The 21033-nt window shown below is 35.0% G+C and overlaps 1 protein-coding gene across 4 annotated transcripts in view; it reads right to left on the bottom strand.

The window, feature by feature from the left end:
- Window positions 1-21033, bottom strand: part of PIK3C2G (phosphatidylinositol-4-phosphate 3-kinase catalytic subunit type 2 gamma) — a 424274-nt gene that overhangs the window by 243026 nt on the left and 160215 nt on the right. For all 4 annotated transcript variants that reach the window (XM_050750052.1, XM_050750054.1, XM_050750055.1 and 1 more), the window contains one exon: window positions 20278-20466. In XM_050750052.1, coding sequence (XP_050606009.1) covers window positions 20278-20466 — 189 coding nt within the window. The remainder of the gene's footprint in view (window positions 1-20277; window positions 20467-21033) is intronic.

The raw sequence follows: 21033 nt of genomic DNA, 5'->3' as shown, positions 1-21033 counted from the left end.
CTGTGAAGTTCTTGAGGGTAACTGTGCCTTATTCATTTTTGGATGGCATTTGCCTGTTGTAAGATTTAGCAGCCATTAGGTACTTAATAAATATTTTTTATTGAAATAAATTTGTGAAGTTATTTAGCATTTGAAATCCTGTTCCAAAGACAATTTATCCTCAAATGGATTCCTCAAATTGTCATCTTGCTCCATCAGAAGAAACAGATTCAATTATCTCAAAGTTCCGGCTTGGAAATAATTTTGGCTCCATATTGTTTTGACATGATTAGATATTACTAGGGCTTAGATAAGAAGAATTAATTTTAAAGAAACAATTTTTCAGAAAAAAATTAGCATAATGTAAAATGTGAAGGAACCGCTTATAGTAATTTATTTACAAATAAATAAATAAACTCGAAATTGCTTTTGTAGACAACTAACTGAATGCTCTAGTCAGGTGAGGCCTCTGAAGACTGGCTTCCAGTAGGAGGTTAGAAAACTGTAAAGTCTTAAATGGCCAGTATTTTCTCAGCATATCAGATTACTGAAGGGTAAATTGGGAACTATGCCGCCATCCAGTCAAGTAAACAATGGTATCACACAACTCAACTGTCTTGGATGGCAACTTCAAATGGAATGCTAAGCAAGTTACGTATTTTTTCTTCATTAAACTGAGCATTTTCATTGCAACAAGAATTTTACCTATAAGGTTAGTCAGTCAAAACTCTTATTTCTGACCTGCAAGTACATTTCCAGTATTTTTCTGCCTTTGAGCATTCTAGCAACGAGACGTAGAGAGAACTGCGGTCCAGACACATTTGGTGAAGTATTGCAAAGGTCAGAAGATCTCAGCATAACGTCATGCACAGGTGGAGGACAGAAGGAGTACAATTAAAATGCAAAGCTACAAGCAGGTCAGCTTGTTTTAGTCCATTAAGACTTTAGATTCTCCTAACTAAATGTGATTAACTCTAATTGATTGCTCTCAATTACTGGACCATTTGTCTGAAGCTTGTAGACATCAAGGTCAGTGTAAGGACAGTTTGCAGTCTTGGAGGGAACAGTTTACTAGGTAAGTTTTGTTACCTAAGTGACGACTTGTTAAGTTAGCTAGCAGTCGCCCATGCTTCCCTGTGTGACTATTTTACCTTATTGATAGAAATGACAAAGAAGAAATAAAAAAGGAACATTGCAACAAAAAAAAGCTCTTTGGTGAACATTATACCTTTAACTATAGATTTATTTCCACTAGAATGCAAACTCCAGAAAAGCAGTGACTTTTTATCTGTTTTGTTCATAGATGTGTCCCCAATGCCTTCAGATTTGTAGGCACTCTACATGTTTCTTAGAAGACTGTTGAACCTGAACTCATTATCATTACACCTAAAACATCTTTACTACCACACTTCCTCACTGTAGCCTGTGTTATCACCTTTCTCCAATTACATAGACTTAAATTGTTAAAGGTAATATTTTGCCCCTGTTTGTTACTTTTTTAACCTTTCCCATCTGATGGAATTCTATTCATCCATGAACTCCAAGCTCAAGCATCAATTTACCTGTGAAGCTGTTCCAGCAATATTTTAACACCCTGTGGAGTTGATAACTCCCTTCTCTATAAAATTGTATATTATATACATCATTGAGGACAGGTCATTTATTTATGATTCCCTAGCCCAAGCACAGTTGAATAAAAGTTTGTGGAATTCTTAGTATTCTCTTATCTTTACATCTAATCAGTTGCCGAGTTCTGTTGACTTTTCTATCCTAATGACTCTAGGCTTTAATGCTTGCTTTTAATTTCTTCTGCTGCTATCTAGTCTAGGCCATAATTACCTCATTCTATACTAACATTTTTAATAACAACACCTTATCAAATCTCCTAAAGTAAGTTCATTTCTCATAAAACATTAAATGATTTTCTATGTCCAATAAACCTCCCTTTAGCACACCCTACAATGTAAATATTCAAGGCTAGCAAAACACTCTAGATTTTTCTTCTACCATATTATTCACTGAACCAGTCTGGCTCGTTGATATATTGCTTCTACTCTGAAAATGCATGTGCCTTTTCACTTTTGTGCACACTGTAGCATCTTCTGGAAAACCCTCTCTTAGTTCTTTAAGTTCTAGTCCTCCTTCAAAATGTAGATCAAATTCCCTTGAAGGTGCCTCTGTTAGTCCATAGTAGTTACTTCCCTGAATGCCAAGGATATTGACTGGTTGACCCCCACTTAAGATATCACAGTGTGTATTAGAATTAAATTTCAGATCTTTTTTTCTCTCAGTCAAAAGCATAGGAGAAAAACAAATCTGAAGGCAATGAAAGAGAGGGATGTACAGGTATACCTCAGAGATATTGCAGGTTTGGTTCCAAACCACTACAATAAAATAAATATCACAATAAAGCCAGTTGCATATTTTTTTTTGTTTTTTTTTTCAGTGTATGTAAAAGTTCTGTTTATACCATACTCTAGTCTACTAAATGTGTAATAGCATTATGTCTAAACAAATCATTAAATTAAAAACGTTTATTAAAAAGACTTTGTGGCTAAGAAATGCTAACAATCAACTAAGCAAGTTCTAATCTTTTTGCTGGTGGAGGGTGCTCCCTCCATGTTGATATCCGCGACTGATCAGTATGGTGGTTGCTGAAGGTTGGGGTGGTTGTGGCAATTTCTTAAAATAAAGACAACACTGAAGCTTGCATCAATTGACTCTCTTTCATAAAAGATTTTTCTGTACTATGTGATGCTGTTTGATAGCATTTTATCAACAGTAGAACTTCTTTCAAAATTGAAGTCAATTATTTCAAGCCCTGCCACTGCTTTATCAACTATGTTTCCATAGTATTCTAAATCCGTTGTTATCATGTCAACAATGTTCACAGCATCTTCACAGGAGTAAATCTCAAGAAACCACTTTTTTTTTGCTCATCCATAAGAAGCAACTCCTCATCTCTTCAAATTTGTCATGAGATTGCAGCAATTCTGTCACGTCTTCAGGTTCGATTTCTAATTCTAGTTCACTTATAAGTTCTACCACATCTACAGTTACTTCCTCCATTGAAGACCTGAACCCCTTACTGTCATCTATAAGGATTAGGATCTACTTCTTGAAACTCCTGTTAATGTTGATATTTTGACCTCTTCCCATGAATCACCAATGTTCTTAATTATATCTAGAATGGTGAATCCTTTCCAGAAGGTTTCCAATTTACCCAGATCCATCCAAGGAATCATTGTCTACGGCAGTTGTAGCCTTATGAAACACTTCTTAAATAATAAGACTTGAAAGTCAAAATGACTCCTTGATCCATGGGCTACAGAGTGGACGTTGTGTTAGCAGGCATGAAAACAACATTAACCTCCTTATACATCACCATCAGAGCTCTTGAGTAACTGGGTGCATTGTCAATGAGTAGTAATATTTTGAAAGAAATCTTTTTTTCTGAGCAGTAAGTTTCAACAGTGGGCTTAACTTATTCAGAAAACCATGCTGTAAACAGATGTGCTGTCATCCAGGCTTTGTTGTTCTATTTATACAGTACAGGCAGAGTCATTTTTGCAGAATTCTGAAGTGCCCCAGGATTTTTGAAATAGTAAATGAGCATTGGCTTCAATTTAAAATCGCCAGCTGCAGAGCCCTAACAAGAGAGTTAGCTTATCTTTTGAAGCCTTGAAGCCCAGCATTGACTTATCTTCCCTAGCTATGAAAGTCCTAGATAGCATCTTTTTCCAGTAGAAGACTGTTTCATCTACATTGAAAATCTGTTGTTTAGTGTAGACACATTCTTCAATGACCTTAGCTGGATCTTATGGATAACTTGCTGCAGCTTCTACATCAGCACTTTCTGGTTCACCTTTACGTTACAAATATGGCTTTTTTTTTTTCTTGCTTGCTTTCTTTATTCTTTTTGAGATGGAGTCTTGCTCTGTTGCCCAGGCTAGAGTACAGTGCCGCAATCTCAGCTCACTGCAACCTCTGCCCCCCAGGTTCAAGTGATTCTCCTGCCTCAGCCTCCTGAGTAGCTGGGATTTTAGGCACCCACCACCATGCCTGGCTAAGTTTTGTTTTCTTAGTAGACATGGGGTTTCACCATCTTGGCCATCTGGTCTTGAACTCCTGACCTCATGATCCACCTGCCTCGGCCTTAAAGTGCTGGGATTATAGGCATGAGCCACTGCGTCCGCCTGACTTTTTTCCTTAAACCTCATGAACAAACTCTGCTAGCTTCAAACTTTTCTTCTGCAGTTTCCTCATCTCTCTCAACCTTCATGAAATTGAAGAGAGTTAGGGCCTTACTCTGGATTAGGCTTTGGCTTCAGAGAATGTTGTGAGATTTGATCTTTTATCCAAATCACTCCAACTTTGTCCCTCGCAGCAATAAGACTGTTTCACTTTCATATCAGTACTGTCTTCACTGGAATAGTACTTCTAATTTCCTTCAAGAACTTTTCCTTTGCATTCACAATTTGATTAACTGTTCTGCACAAGAAGCCTAGCTTTTGGCCTATCTCAGCTTTCAACATGCCTTTCACACTGTGCTTAATCGTTTTAAGCTTTTGATTTCAAGTGGAAGACATATAACCCTTCCTTTCATTTGAATACTTAGAGGCCATTGTAGGGTTATTAACTGGCCTAGTTTCAATATTGTAGGGTCTCAGGGAATAGGGAGGCCCAAGGAGAGGGAGAGAGACAGGGAGCAGCTAGTAGGTGGAAGACTCAGACCACACACAGCATTAATGGATTGAGTTCACTCCATACAGTGGGTGCATCTTGTGGTGCCTCAAAACAATTGCGATAGTAACATCAACAATCGCTATCACAAACCACCGTAACAGATATAATAATGACAATAATACTTGACATATTGTGAGAATTTCCAAAAAGGGACATAGTTACACAAAGTAAGTACATGCTGCTGGAAAAACCTCACCGATAAATTTTCTTGACTCAAGGAAGCCACAAATCTTCAGTTGTAAAAACACACTATCTGTGAATTACAGTAAAGTAGAGCACAATAAAGTAAGGTATGCCTGCATTTGTTTTTTTCAAAAAAAGGAGAACAAAAAATTAGTAATACAGTACCTATGGAGTATAGTCAAAAAGGAAAATTGTGTATTTGTATCAATATATGCAAATGCTGGGAATAATTTTTTGCACTTTAATGGAAAGAGATGTCTCTGCTTATTCATTACTATTGCTTGAAGTTCAAGAAGAAACTGAAAGAGAAATAGCTTTAAAAACTAACCACATGACATTCTGAGATGTGACTAAGGCCTAACTTGACATTAAAGCATATCCGAACATAGCTTGCATCTGACTATTTTAGGAAGTGTTGGCCACATTAAAAATGATGCCAGTAGTACTGCTGACGTTCCTGGAACATGGGCTTTTTCATACTTGTTAGCAATATAGGTCAACATGAATCAAAACAAAAACAAAAAAAACTTTTAAGTGTGCTTATTTTTTTGATCTATCTATTTACCTTTTGGGAATTTATTTTAAGAATATGATGAGTGATGTGTGTGAAGATATGTGTATGCAAACAAAATTGGGAATAATTTAAATGTCTAAAAATTAATAGTTAAATTAAATATGATCTAACTATGTGATGGAATATATGCATTCCTTAAAAATAGTAAAAAAATGTTTAATGAAATAAAAATACTAACAGCCAGTTTTTGTAGTATAATACCATTTTAAAAATATGTACATGTTTCTCAATATGATTAACAAAAGGATGGGAAGGACCAAAATATTAATACCAAATATCTGAATGGAAGTGTCATAGATTATTTTAATTTTCCTTTTTAAGCTAAGTTTTAAAAAGTTTTTCAAATTTTCTATAAGAAAGTTTTATTAATTACTAAGAAAGTGAATAATACTTTTTAAAAGTAAAGCTTGTCCAACTAGTTAATGAATATATATGAATAATTACAAACTCATGACTAACACTAGAAAAAAGCTTCAAATCATATGCCCTTTTTAGAGTATACATTGTTGTGTGAAAGAACAAGCATTCTACTTTTTAGTTGACTTAGAATTTTCTTCTAACCTAAGATACCTCTGGAGAATTTATGCTTAATTTGATACCTTTTCAGGGCCCCTGAACTCAGGTATAGATCGATGGACAAATATGTTCCACAAGTCCTGGCATTTCTTGTCTGTGATATTATCCGAAATTATTTAAACACTCTTTTGGGATATAGTTGTTGGCATTTCATGCTTAGTAACTTGATCCTCAATGAGGTGAGGGCTACCCATTATTTCTCTGATTTTGGTGTGATATTTACAGACCGAAATGTCATATGTAATAGAAGAACTGCAACCTATTTTGAATTTCCCACAGCCAGGTTATCCTGCTTTATTTGATTTGCTTGAAAAATACACATATAATTCCTGCATGTCACACCAGGAGACACTGTTTAGCAATTCTGTTAACCTTGGAACTACTAATTACTATTGAAGTGGATATTACACTTTGAGCGTGGGAGAGAAACAAAATACTGCCAGAAGATTCATCGGGCTGATGTAAACTAGGACCTTAATTATGTTTATAAGAAACTTCCTTATAATCAATCATAAAATAGATTATTACAATGTAATAAATGGAGATCTGGTTTGAGATATAAAAAAGATAAAGGTCAGTAAAATTTCATTGTTTCTTGGGAAGGAGATCATGTAAAGCAAAAGAAATTTTCATTTATTAGGAAAAATATTTCTTAAAATTAGGCTTAACAAGAGTTCGTGTACAATAATCAATTCTTTAAGGTTATTCATTATTCTCTGTGTTTACCTAAACACTTTATGTTACTTAATTTACTTTCCCAAATGTGCCTTAGTAGGGAGGAAACAAATCACTCTGTCTTTCTGTTCAGGATTTAGCTGGCCTCCAAGTTGAGCTAACAATTGAGTTTCTAGAATCTGTTAAAGGACAAGATCTCATCTCTAAGATAAATATAACTCTGTACAATAACCATTAAGAAATTACCTACACTTGAACATGGGCCATTGTCCAATGAAGACATTGAGAGACAAAGAAAGAAATACTCCATGAAGACTAAGATTGTAAGGGTTAATAAAAAGAATCAAAGACACGTGGCTAAAAGTTCTGAAGGTGGAAAAGGTATAATTAAAGCAACGTCATGATTACTTTCAAAGGAACTTCAGTGAAATAGCAACTCTATATCTTGCCAACAATGTAGGGTAAACACAAAATGGAGGGCCAAGAAAAGGATTAAGATGAAATGGTAATGCTTACATGTGCAGGGAAGGAAGAGCACTAAGAGTTTAGGTCACTCTCCAGCTCAAGGTGGAAATAATAAGTGACCAGTGGTTAGGATTTGTTGTACAACAGTGGTTTTCTAATGCTGTGTGTCAGGACATTTTTACATTCTTAAAAATTATTTAAGACTTCAAAGAGTTTTGGCTTATGTGAATGATATCTATCAATAATTATATTAGAAATAAATTCAGGACATTTAAGAAATATTTATTAATTCATTTACAATCACATTAATAAACCCATTTTATGTTAACATAAATAATATATTTCTGAAAAGAATATTTCCAAAACAAAGAATATTTGGTGAGATTAGCAATATTGTTTTATATTTTTGCAAGTCTCTTTAACGTGTGCCTTAACGGAAGAGAGCTGAATTATCTTACTGCTTCCATGTTAAATCTGTTGCCTTATTTTAAATCACGTGGCCCCTGGAAAACTCCTCTCTACACTCATGAGCAAATGAGTGTGACAAAGGAAAATGGCATCTTAGAATTATTATGGAAATAATTTTAGACTTGTAACACCCCTGTAAGCATTTTGGGGATTTCAGACCTCACTTTTAGAACCTCTGATGTACACAGCACAGTTTGCATGGGTCATCGTTATGTGGCCATAAGTTAAGGAATTAGCCCTTGTGGTCTGTTTCTCAACCTGTGTTTTCTCTGGACTCAAATTATCTGTGAAGTCATCTGACCAGCATTCAGACTTGGGAATCGTCATTACTCTTCTCTTTTCTCAAACATTTACAATTCCTCTCATCTCAGAGCACTGTAGGAATATCCAGAGGATTTAGGTAAATGTCTATAGGGCCAGTGGAGTCATGAAATAGAATTTCAACAGAATAATATATTTTTCAAGTTCTTCTATTTGACATAAAAAAACAGTTATATTCATTTTTAAAATTTTCTCCCCTTATTGTTTTTATCACTTGTTCCTCTTTTTCTAGTTTGAAAAGGATATAGGGAAAATATCATACTCAAAGAACTTTTGAAGTGATGGGTGAAAGCCAAATGCGATGTAACAAATGTCGACCTTTAAAAAAAGCAACTTTGAGTAAACTGAAAAGCAAAGAAATCTGAGATCAAATTTAAGTGTAATGGAAATGTCAGACTTCAGAATACACAGCAAGAATTCATGCAGAATATGCCATGAGGCTATTCACAGCTAAAAGCCCCAATGTCAGGTTAGAATTAGAAAATCATCAGAAGTGCAGAACTGTTTCTCCAACAGATTTTGAGTCTGATGACACACTCAGCATCAGCTTGGAAGAAAAATGTCAATATGAATATCTCTGCTATTTTTCTAGTACTAAAAATGATCAGATGTGACAGAAGAATTTTTTTTTCTAGGCAAAGTGGTGAATAGGATTTTTAAAGATGATTGTAAATGTCTATCTACTGAATAATTCATGCTCTTTCAAGGATTTTTATATGGTTACAGAATATTAGAACCCAAAGAAACTTGAGACCTAGTTTAATCTCCTTATACAGATGAAAAAACTCAAACTCAGAGTATAAGCAGTTTTCCCAAAACCATTTGTTTGTGGCACTGAAATGTCATCCAAATATCCAAAACACTAGGCCAGTAGGCTTTCTACAGCACCCCCAGCATGGACCTTTCATTTTTTTGACTGGATATTTTTATATGTACTTATATAAAAATCGCAAGATTATCTTGGGTATATTATTTATTTTATTGCATTCTAAATGGATCAATAAAGATATTTAATAGTAAGTAATGTGATCTGTGTAATTGGACTAGGGCATTGGCTGAGTCATGATCTAAAGGGAATAATAATGAATCTCAGACCCAAGGAGACATGTAACAATACAGATATATTTCCTGGTGGACAGTATATGGACTTGAGTATAGAAATTGGGAATTAATTAGATAGTCATTGTATTAGTGAATTAAAATTACTATTTACAATTAAAGAGCAGTTCTTGATTTCACTCCTGTTATATAATTACACGTTGATTTTACATGTAGCTAGTCTTAAAAAGTCACTGTCATAAAGCCAGTAGTGTATTGAAAGCACCATGTAGATACTATGTTTGGATGCACTAAACATTATATGTAAAAGCAACATGATGCACTGAAAAGGATAGAAATTTTGGGTTTAAACATCAAGGCTGTTCTTTTATTACCTTATATTCTCTCTCTCTAAGCAAATTCATCTGTATCCTTCATTTAATTCATATCTTTCTGTGGATGATTAGAAAACAAACTGGAGTCTCTAGCTTAGATTTTTTGAACAACCAAATCTGTAAATGCAATCATTTCAAAACACCTCGAAGCCAACGAATCCTAATCTGAATAATCTTTTTTAAAATTATTTATTTATTTATTTATTTTTGAGATGGACTCTCACTCTGTCACCCCAGCTGGAGTGCAGTGGCGCGATCTTGGCTCACTGCAACCTCCACCTCCTGGGTCCAAGTGATTCTCCTGCCTCAGCCTCCTGAGTAGCTGGGGCTACAGGCCTGTGCCACCATGCCTGGCTAATTTTTGTATTTTTAGTAGAGGCAGGGTTTCACCATGTTGGCCAGGCTAGTCTCAAACTCCTGACCTCAGATGATCTGCCAACCTCACCTCAGCCTCCCAAAGTTTTGGGATTACAGGCGTGAGCCACTGTGCCCGGCCTGAACAATAAGACTCTTCTAAAATTTGCTTGTCAGCTAGTGTGCCCCATGTTGGTGAATCTTTCTATTATGACCTACTTACATAAGACAGAAACATAGAACTGAGCCTTGATATGGTTTGGATTTGTGTCCCCACCCAAACCTCATGTTGAACTGTAATCCCCAGTGTTGGAGGTGGGGCCTTGTGAGAGATGATTCACTCATGGGGGCAGATTTCCCCCTTTGGTGCTGTTCTAGTGATAGAGTTCTAATGAGATCTGGTTGTTTAAAGTGTGTGGCACCTCTCCCCATCTCTTTTCCTCCTGCCCAGCCATGTGAAGGTGTGCCTGCTTCCCCTTTGTCTTCTGCCATGGCTGTAAGTTTCCTGAGGCCTCCCCAGTCATGGTTCCTGTATAGCCTACAAAACCATGAGACAACCAAACCCCTTTTCTTTATAAATTACTCAGTCTCAGGCATTTCTTTATAGCAATGTGAGAACAGACTAATACATCTTTGAAACATCTCTTTTTCACAGCCCCTTCCCATTCAATTCTGCCGTTTTCACTTCCATTTTCTCATTCTGTTCATTTAATTACATTATTGCTGCCACCCTCCTAGGATGACTGCCATTCTCTGACACCTGAACTACTTCCATTGCTTCCTAACAGGAAGCTTATTTTTATTTATTCATTTTTTTTAAAATTATACTTTAAGTTCTGGGGTACACGTGCAGAACAGGCAAGTTTGTTACATAGGTATACGCATGCCATGGTGGTTTGCTGCATCCATTAACCCGTCATCTACATTAGGTATTTCTCCTAATGCTATCCCTCCCCTACCCCCACACTCCCCAACAGGCCCTGTTGTGTGATGTTCCCCTCCCTGCGTCCATGTGTTCTCATTATTCAACCCCCACTTAGAGTGAGAACACATGGGGTTTGGTTTTCTATTCTCATGTTAGTTTGCTGAGAATGATGATTTCCAGCTTCATCCATGTCCCTGCAAAGGACATAAACTCATCCTTTTTTATGGCTGCATAGTATTCTATGGTGTATATGTGCCTCATTTTCTTTATCTAGTCTATCATTGATGGGCATTTGGGTTGGTTCCAAGTCTTTGCTATTGTGAACAGTGCTGCAATAAACATACATGTGCATATGTCTTTATAATAGAATGATTTATAAGCCTTTGAGTATTACCCAGTAAATGATTTCTGGGTCAAATGGTATTTCTAGTTCTAGATCCTTAAGGAATTGCCACATTGTCTTCCATAAAGGTTGAACTAATTTACACTCCCACCAACAGTATAAATGCATTCCTATTTTCCACATCCTCTCCAGCATGTGTTGTTTCCTGACTTTTTAATGATTGCCATTCTAACTGGCATGAGATGGTATCTCATTGTGCTTTTGATTTGCATGTCTCTAATGACAAGTGATGATGAGCTTTTTTTCATATGTTTGTTGGCTGCATAAATGTCTTCTTTTGGGAAGTCTCTGTTCATATCCTTCACCTACATTTTGATGGGGCTGTTTGCTTTTTTCTTTAAATTTGTTAAAGTTCTTTGTAAATTCTGGATATTAGCCCTTTGTCACATGGATAATTGCAAAATTTTTCTCCCATTCTGTAGGTTGCCTGTTCACTCTGATGATAGTTTCTTTTGCTGTGCAGAAGCTCTTTAGTTTAATTAGATCCCATTTGTCTATTTTGGCATTTGTTAAAGACAATCCTAAGCAAAAAACAAAGTTGGAGGCATCATGCTACCTGACTTCAAACTATACTACAAGCCTACCATAACAAAAACAGCATGGTACTGGTACCAAAACAGATATAAAAACCAATGGAACAGAACAGAGGCCTCAGAAATAACGCCACACATCTACAACCATCTGATCTTTGACAAAGCTGACACAAACAACAATGGGAAAGGATTCCCTATTATTTAATAAATGGTGTTGGGAAAACTGGCTAGCCATATCCAGAAAGCTAAAACTGGATCCCTTCTTTACACTTTATACAAAAATTAACTCAACATAGATTAAAGACTTAACCATAAGACCTAAAACCATAAAATCCCTAGAAGAAAACCTAGGCAATACCATTCAGGACGTAGTCGTGGGTAAAGAGTTCTTGGAAGCTCATTTATTTTTGCTTTCCTCACCAAATCTATGCTTTACTCTGAAACCAGAGTGATCTTTAAGAGATGCAAATCTGTTCAAAATATTCTGTTACTTAGAATCATTTATGCCTTACTGTTGCTACTAGTATAAAGGCCAATTTGTCTAACTTGGTCCTGCTTTAGAAGTCCTCAACACGGTCTTCTAGTTTGACCTTCAAATGTCAGTTCATCTTAAATCATACACTCCTCCCCTGGACTTCAGCTATACTGTCTCTCTTCCAGTTTCCTAAGTGCAGTTCCTGTCTCAAGACTTAGTTATATTTAAGTTCTTCTTCGCAGAAAATCATTCTCTTACTCTTTCCCTTTTGTCAGATCATTCCCACTTATCCTTTAGATTTGAGCTCGAATATAACTTCCTTAGGGAAGACTTTTCCCCTTTGAAGAAAGGTCTGGTTCTTTTGTTGTATGTTATCATAGGATTATGTAGCCTTTATTCAAAGTTGTGATAACAACTGTTGTTTTACACTCATAATTTGGTAATGGCCTATTATCTACCTCCAGAAAATTGCAAGACCATGAATAAAGATCATGTTTCTATTTGCTAGTTTCAGGACCTAGCAAAGTGCCTAAGGTGAGTAGGCCATCAATACACATGTATTGAATACATGAATAAACAAATGGGTTTCAATGTCTTCATCTGTAAAACGGAGATCAGTAAAATGGAGGAAATAGATGTTGGGACTAATAGTAAGGAGGTTTTTCTGTATTTCAAGTCATATATTGTAAAGTGTTTTGTAAATTATGCCCTTCAATTATAAAATATTATTAAGATGCTAACGTTTTATCATGTAAGTTTCGACAAGTGTATTTAAGTCATTTATGTTTAATAGAAATTAAATATTTCTCATGAACTTATTTATATTTAACATTTGGCAAAGAAAGAATCTGAAAGCTCGAACTTCTCTTTAAAATGTAATTATAATGAAGGATTGGTGATGATAAGAATGTTTGGTAGCATTGATTGAATGCTCTCATATGTACCTTACCTTATTTGTTCCAGACAAGAACCCTAGGAGGTACATAATATTACTCTCTGTTTTAAAGTTAAATAAACTTTTCCAAGGTCATTCAAGGAATAACTGGCAGAACCAGATAGGTCTGATTTCAAAGCTTATGTTATCAACTGTGAAATCTGGAAATAACTCAAGAACCTCCAAAAGCATACAAAGACAAAATACGTATCTTTGTGTTTATATAACTCCACCTTCCTCATTCTCACCTTCACTCTTTCTTGATAGGGAATACTGACATTTCCACATTTTTCTCTTCTATATCCACACTTATCTATAATTGTATTCATATTTTTCCTTCCCTCTCACTTGATAGGAAGAAGTTACACTCTTGTCCTTGGATAAATTCTTGCTTGCACTTTTGTTCCAGGCTGTTGGCTGTTAGTGTCATCCCCTTTTGCTACTTCACCTATCCATCTCTTTTCTGATCTTCCCTTCAAATATCCTTCCTTTCACCTTGTAAGCATGCTGGAAGCTCTTTTATTTAAAAAGGGATACAAACCCCAAACATCAAACGTCTTTTTCTGATCACTTCCAACTTTAGCTATCTTTTTGCCTTTATTGTCAATTCTATTCCAAGAGGCACCATTTATATTTCTCCAATTCCTTTTCAGGAACTTGAAGTATGGAATCTAACTTCACTATTAAAATATGACCCAGTAATCTCATTTCTGAATATATAACCAAATGAAGTAAAATTAATATATCAAAGAGATATCTGTGCCCCATATTCATTTAATCATTTACAATAGCCAAGATATAGAAGCAAACTTAGTGTCCATTAAAGGATGAATGGATAATGACACAGTGGTATATACACACAATGTAATACTGTTCATCCTTTAAAAGAAGGAAGTTCTGTTATTTATGACAGCATGAATGAATCTGGAGGACATTATGCTAAGTGTAAAAAGCCAGGTACAGAAACACAAATATTTTAAAAATCTCACTTACATGTGGAATCTTAAAAGATCAATGTTATAAAAATAGAGTAGAAAGGTGGTTACCAGAGGCTTTGGGGAGAGGAGAAATGGAAAGAGAGGAGATTGTGGTCAAAGGGTACAAAGTTTCATTAGCTTGGAAGAGTAAGTTTCTGTGATCTATTGCGCTGCATGGAGACCAGAGTTAATAACAATGTATCATATAAAAACACACATTTTTAACATTCTAAACACAAAAATAAGTTTGTGAGATGATGACTTTGCTAATTAGCTTTATTTAATCTTTCTACCATGTATATATAGATCAAAAGATTACATTGTACCACCTAAATATATACAATTATTATGTCAATTAAAACTAAATTTAAAAAACTGCTCTCATTGATATCATCAGTGACTACCTGATTTCCAAATTCATTGATCTGTTTTTAGACCTAATTCTATTTAATACTTCTTTAAAGCCTTCGAAAATCTTTTTCAAGAGTTCTAAGATACCACCCTTTTCTGGATCTCCTGCAACCTTTTGGTCAGTTTTTTTCGTTTTATTTTCCTGGTTTTTCTTGCTTTGCACTGCCCTTAAAATGTTGCTGTTCTCCCGGGGAAGCAGAGGTTGCAGTGAGCCGAGATCGCGCCACTGCACTCTAACCTGGGAGACAGAGCAAGACTCCATCTCAACAACAACAACAACAAAAGTTGCTGTTCTCCAGAGTTCCATCTCTGGCCTCTTGCTGTACTTCCTCTCTATAGCTACACACAGTAGCTGTTACACATCCTCTACTTCCGTAGCTTCAACTACTGTCTGAAAGCCAACAACTCCCACATTGTTTTTCAAGTTTTGATTTCTCTGCAAAGATTCAGACCTGTATACACAACTGCATACCAGGCATCTTCTTCTATGTGTCCCGTGGGTTTTTAAAAATGTGACATATCCAGAATAGAACTTTCCAACGTTCAACACACACAATTTGCTTCTTCATCTAAAACTCTTATCTTGGTGAATGATGCAATTACCTATCAAGTTTCTCAGGTCTGTAAGCTTGAAATCTTCCTTATTTCTTCTCTCTTTTTCAATTTCCTCTGAAACGTCTCTCAAATCTGCTTTGTGGGTTCCTACTGCTTAGTTAGACTTCTTAGTTCAGTCCCAGACCATTTTTCAAATGGATTATTTCAATATCTATCATCTATCTAATATTCTTTCTCTCATTTTCTTCTTTTTTCAATCTATTCTTTACACTGATCCCAGATTTATGCACATATAACATAAATCTGATTTTATGACTCCTGTTCTTAACAAAATTCCATGGTCTGCCATAATAAGTTCATAGTACCTATCTGGCTCAACCAGGCCTGAAACAATCTAAATTGAACCGCCCTTTTCAACTTTGTTTCCTGATATAATTCTCTTCTAATGTTATATAAAACGACTCACTGTTTTCTGAACCTCTATAACCATGCACACATTAGTCCTCCTTCTTGGAATGTCATTTCCCCACTTCCCCACTCAGAATATTCCTATGAATATTTCAAGTCAGAATCCAATTTCTTTGTGAACTTCTCCTTATTTTCTCTGAAAGAATTTTCCTCTCTCTCTTCTGGGCTCGTAGAGCACTTAATACTTATTTTGGTGATGGTACAGAGCACATTGCGTGGTGACCTCTAGCTTGAGTCTCTCCCTATAAATTGTACCTTGTTTAGAGACAGTCACTATGGCTTATTCCTCTACCTCTTTGATTCAGTGCCTACCAGTTTGTCTGTACACATATTTTTGTTCAATAAATAAATGGAAAAGATACACCATCATTCATAATTTAATTATGCAGTCAAAAGTGGGAGTTTTAACTGCCTCCCTATGCCATATTCCATTCTTTCTATTTACAATGTTAGTAAACAATAGCCTCATTATAAATTAAATGTACAATAAAGAATACAATGGTTTGGAGAAAAAAAATATTTTGGAAATATTTTTCCAAGGAACCTAATTTTGGAAGCTAAGGCACTGTCTGTTAAATATTGCTTTTCTTCTTGCAAAACAATAATTTTACATCATGTGGGATGGCAAGTTCTCGTACCTTGTCAAATTTTTTATTTAAGCTTCTGATATAATCCTCTGATGCCAATTCAAAGTTGCTATTTTTAAATGAATACTTTCCTTGAACTGACTTTTAATTCCTTGGGTATTTTTTGCTTGTTATTAGCAGTTGAATAGTTGTGCCTGTGCATCAGGGTTCAGGAAAATAGCTACCATCTGCCAAGAACCACAGACCTTAGCCCTTGGTCTCTGTTTTCCTGACAGCACCGCCTTCTCTAATGGAAGTTATCAGTACCCAGGGAGCTCTCTGCTGGCACTCAGTAGTAGAAATATTAACACCGTATGGCCCATCCTAGGTAAATTAAATTTCATCATGTCTCTTGCTAAAAATAAACTAAAAGGAGATGGTGAACCTTTGGACAGATTAAGTAAATAGCAATATTAAAAACTCTCCAAACTGGAAATGGAGCACACCAGTCCTCAAGAGGTTAAACCATTTAAAAAATAGATTGCTCAAAGGAGGAAAAATATAGATCTCTCAAGAACTCACTCTGACAACTCACTTAATAAGCACATACTGTTTGTTCTCAGAAAAGTCAGCTTTTTAATTTAGAGGAGTTGAAAGGTTCATTTCTGGAAACAGCTTGTCCTCAAGCTTTTTAATAGTTCAGTAAAACTGAGAGTGGGAGTGGGAGGATGAGTACAATGGAAATACTCCAACCTTTTCATTGACCTTACTTGGTGCATGATAAGAAACTTTCCAGGGTGTAAATAAATCAGGATTCTACTAAGTTCCCTGAATGAAGTTTAATAAACACCCTCTACTTTAAAATCAGTCCCCATAACCTCTAAAAATCTGATTATTCTGGAAAAAAGAAACTACACAGTGAAGTAGAAACATCCACGCATGACCGAGATAGCTAAGTGCTCCTACTTACAATTTTAAAAAACTGTTTAGGATAGCCAAGATATTTCATATGTAAATAGCCTAGCATGTTTATGCAGGAAGGCTTTAAGCAGAATGGTTCAGATTATAAGCTCTCATGAATGCCTGGATTTGACTCCCAGGTTTTCAACTTACAGGTCACTTAGGGCAACGAAACCTGTATAGGCCTCAGTTTCCTCATATGTAAAATGGGAATAATAATAGTATTTCCATCATAGGGTTATTATGGATGTTAATATGAGATAGTACTAAGGGGCACTAAGTAAAAATTTTATCTGGACATGTAAAACATTGAACGAGCCAAATAGATTTTGAAGATCTGTTTAGATAAAGAAGACTCACGAAGCATAATTCTGTTTAGTTATCAGGGATCAGAGAATATTGACGTTCATCCAGCTAATCCTCTTATTTTATAAGTGAGTAAACAGAGCAGTATTACAATCTTCATTCTATTAAAGATTTTTCTAAAAAATATTCCATGAACTTTAAACTTTAGAAAGTTATCTTGTTAGAAAATTATTCTTGAAAGATATTATAGAGATTCATAGATATTACCTTTACAATTATTTTCTCAAAAATTTTAAACACCTTTACCGAGATATTATTGAAATACCTTACAATCTACCCCATTTAAAGTGCACAATTCAATGTTTTTAGCACGTTTCCAGATTTGTGCAACAATTATATCAATTATAACCACAAAAGGAAACCTCATACATGTTAGCAGTCATTCTCCATTTTCTCCCAACTTGCCCTAGCTCTGAGTTACTGCTAATTTACTTTATGTCTCTACAGCTTTGCCTATTCTGCACATTTCCTACAAATGGAATCATACCATATGTGGTCTTCTGTAATTGGCTTCTTCCACTTAGCATAATGCTGTCAAGGTTCATCCAGGTTGTAGCATATATCACTATTCATTCCTTTTTATTGTCAAATAATATTAATCTTGTATGGGTAGATCACATTTTGCATATCTATAGATTAGTTGGTGGATATTTGGATTGTTTCTACTTTTTGGATATTGTGAATAATGCTGTTATAAATATGTGTGCATGAGTTTTTGAGTGGGCATATTTTAAAATTTATCTTGGGTATATACTTAATAGTAAGATTGTTGGGTCATATAGTAACTCTGGATTTAACACTTAGGAAACTGCCACACTGTTTTCCAATCAGCTACATGATTTTGCATTCCCACCAGAGATAAATGAGGTTTCCATTGTCTCTATAGCCTCAACAACACTTCATTTTTTGTCCTTTTTGTATTTTTTGATTATAGCCAGTCCTAGTGAGTATGCTATCTTAGGTGTTAGGTGATTTTCATTTTTATTTCCTTAATGATTAATGATATTGAGCATATTTTCATGTAAATGTTGGGCATTTGTATATTTTCTTTGGAGAAATGCCCATTCAGATCCTTTGCCCATTTTACAATTGGGTTATTTATCTTTCTGCTTTTGAGTTTTAAGAGTCTTTATATGTTTTGAATAAAATTTCCTTGTCAGATGTTTATTTTCTCTTATTCTGTCAGTTGTAACTGTCACATTTTGAATGAACTCTCCATTAGTTAATCAGTTCAAGAATGACAAAATAATAATTGTGCTAATAGCCCAAGTCTAACTTCAGCAAAACCAGCTAGAGTTTAGCATAATAATTTTACAGATTTTAGCTGTTCTGACATCTAAACCAGAAAAAGCGGTTAGGATTATGTTGGAAATGAGACCTTTTTTCCAAAAGGATATTTAAACACTAGCATGATGAATTATGAATATCCCAATGAAACCAATCCATTGTTAATTACCATATAATTATTTTATTAACTAATGTAACTGTACAAAGTCATGTAGGAGATGAATAGTAATGATAGTGTCCTCAAATTGCTTATAATTTAAATGTTAAACTACTGTACAAATAATAATAATGTATCTAAAAAGTGATTGGTTCAATACTGAGGAATTAATATGTCCTAGGTAATACTAAGCCTTTAGGAAACAGAAACATTGAGACGATCTGTTTTGCCTTGAGTGGCTCTGAGTCAGATGTGAGTGAAAATATACACATTTTACATGTTGCATATAAAGATGTTACCATAAAATGCAATGTATAAAGTAATAGAGCACTGTACTAGTCCAGGAGTGATCAATTCTACACGGCAAGGTCAGAGAAGACCTCACACAAGAAACTTTATAAAAGAAAAAAGTTGCAAGCACAATAATAGAAACAAATATATATATGTATATTCCATTTAATATATATATATTCCATTATATATGCAAAGAAAGAGGTAGGCATCTGAGCACATATCAGTTAATGGAAGAAGCCATAAAACTAATAAAATCTTCAAAGTGAGGAGCATAAAGATAGGATGTAAATTTCGAGATTCAGTGACTGAGAAGCTCGAAAAACCCACTCTCCCCTTTACCCACCGCAGAAGTTTTCTGAAGGACACAAATTAGTAAATAAATCTTTCAAAGTCAATTTAGGTCACATGAAGAAAGTTCTTCATGTAACTAACTCCCTTTCCCACCTTTCTCCTCCTCTCGGGTTCTTGAGAATGGATTCAGAATAGAGCTGGGTTTCACAATTTTTTGCCTGGCTCAAGAGATTGCAGACTTTCTTCATGGCATCAGTGAGCTGATGCTATCAGGACAGACTTAAAATATCTTTTCTTGGCTTTGAATATAAAAGGGAAGCCAAGGAAGACTTGTTTCTTCTGGACCAGAGCCAGCTACCACAGTTATTCCTACAAGTTTCTCTTTAACAAGAAGACATCATTAGCCCTTTCCTGGTGCTCCATGCATTTGATTCTGAGTGAAGATCTCAAGGACATGCAAGGAATATTTTTTTTTCTTTTATTCCTGTCATCGTCATTATCATATTAATTGTACACCTACTTTACACAGGGCATTTTGCTAAACTTTGCATATTTTAATAGTACAAAAAATGATCCTAATTTTTAAAGACGCTTTTAGTCTGAGAGAAGTAGGGGTTTTTATTTTTCCCTGTTTAATTAAATTATTTCTGTAAGAACTAGACTCCTCATTTAAGAAACTTCTACCATTTATTATACCACAAGCTGAGGGCAGAAGACATGATTATAACTTAGATTTGTTTAAAATTTATATTCATAGCTTACATTTATCTAAAATTAATATCCATAACTATCAAAATTGAGAACAAACAGAATAGCTATTGAATTAATTATACGGTTCTCTATTTCTCTTCAAGCAAGTTCTTCTCAGTCAGTAATATCATGCTTGTTATGCAATTCCTACCTGGAAGTCAAAAGCCCAAGAGCCTCTAAAGGTTGAGAAAATGTCCATCTTCTCAAAATGGTATGCATTTCTGAAACAGTCCTTTCATCCCATCCAGGGGCACTACCCAGGACTAGAGGAAGGGAGCAGTTTTCATTATTGCAGTAGAAGCGATAAAACCACAAATATCTTTTCTTTTCTTCAGAGAGTCTGAAAAACCAGATTGGAAACAGTAATTTAGTGGAGTTTGCTGCACTAACAAATGTTGCTATAAATATGCAGTACCAAACCTTACTGTACTTCTTTGAATTTTATTTTAGCTTACTTTTAAAAACGTCTTTTACCTTCCTGGGATAGCTTCATAGGTTATTTCATCAGTTTATTTTCCACTAACTTTATTCTTTTGTATTATTATTTTGAAAAAGAAAAAATCAATTCAGATAACTCACATTTATTTTTGTTCACTCTTATTCGTGGTTTTTTTTTTTTAATATGTCATTTTGGTTGGCAAAAATCTCTCTCCCCTAGGGAAAACCAAGTTTATCTGAATCCTGTGACACATCCTATTTAGAACAAAGGTAATCAACCATTTACTTTCTTATGTTTTTTTTATTTTTTATTTTTTACAAATTAACTGAGATCCAAGTGGGCCTATGAAAAAAATGGCATATTTTAGTAATGATATTTCTTCATCTCAAAGCAAGTTTTATCAGAGTTCAGAAATCTTTGCTGTTGTTAACTTCAAAAACAAAGATCTCAATTCATCCCTGGATTATG

The sequence above is a fragment of the Macaca thibetana genome, chromosome 11 (genome assembly GCF_024542745.1).
Source record: "Macaca thibetana thibetana isolate TM-01 chromosome 11, ASM2454274v1, whole genome shotgun sequence".
Taxonomy (NCBI): Eukaryota; Metazoa; Chordata; class Mammalia; order Primates; family Cercopithecidae; genus Macaca; species Macaca thibetana.
Note: the sequence above shows the minus strand (reverse complement) of the source record. Positions and strands in the feature narration are given on the sequence as shown.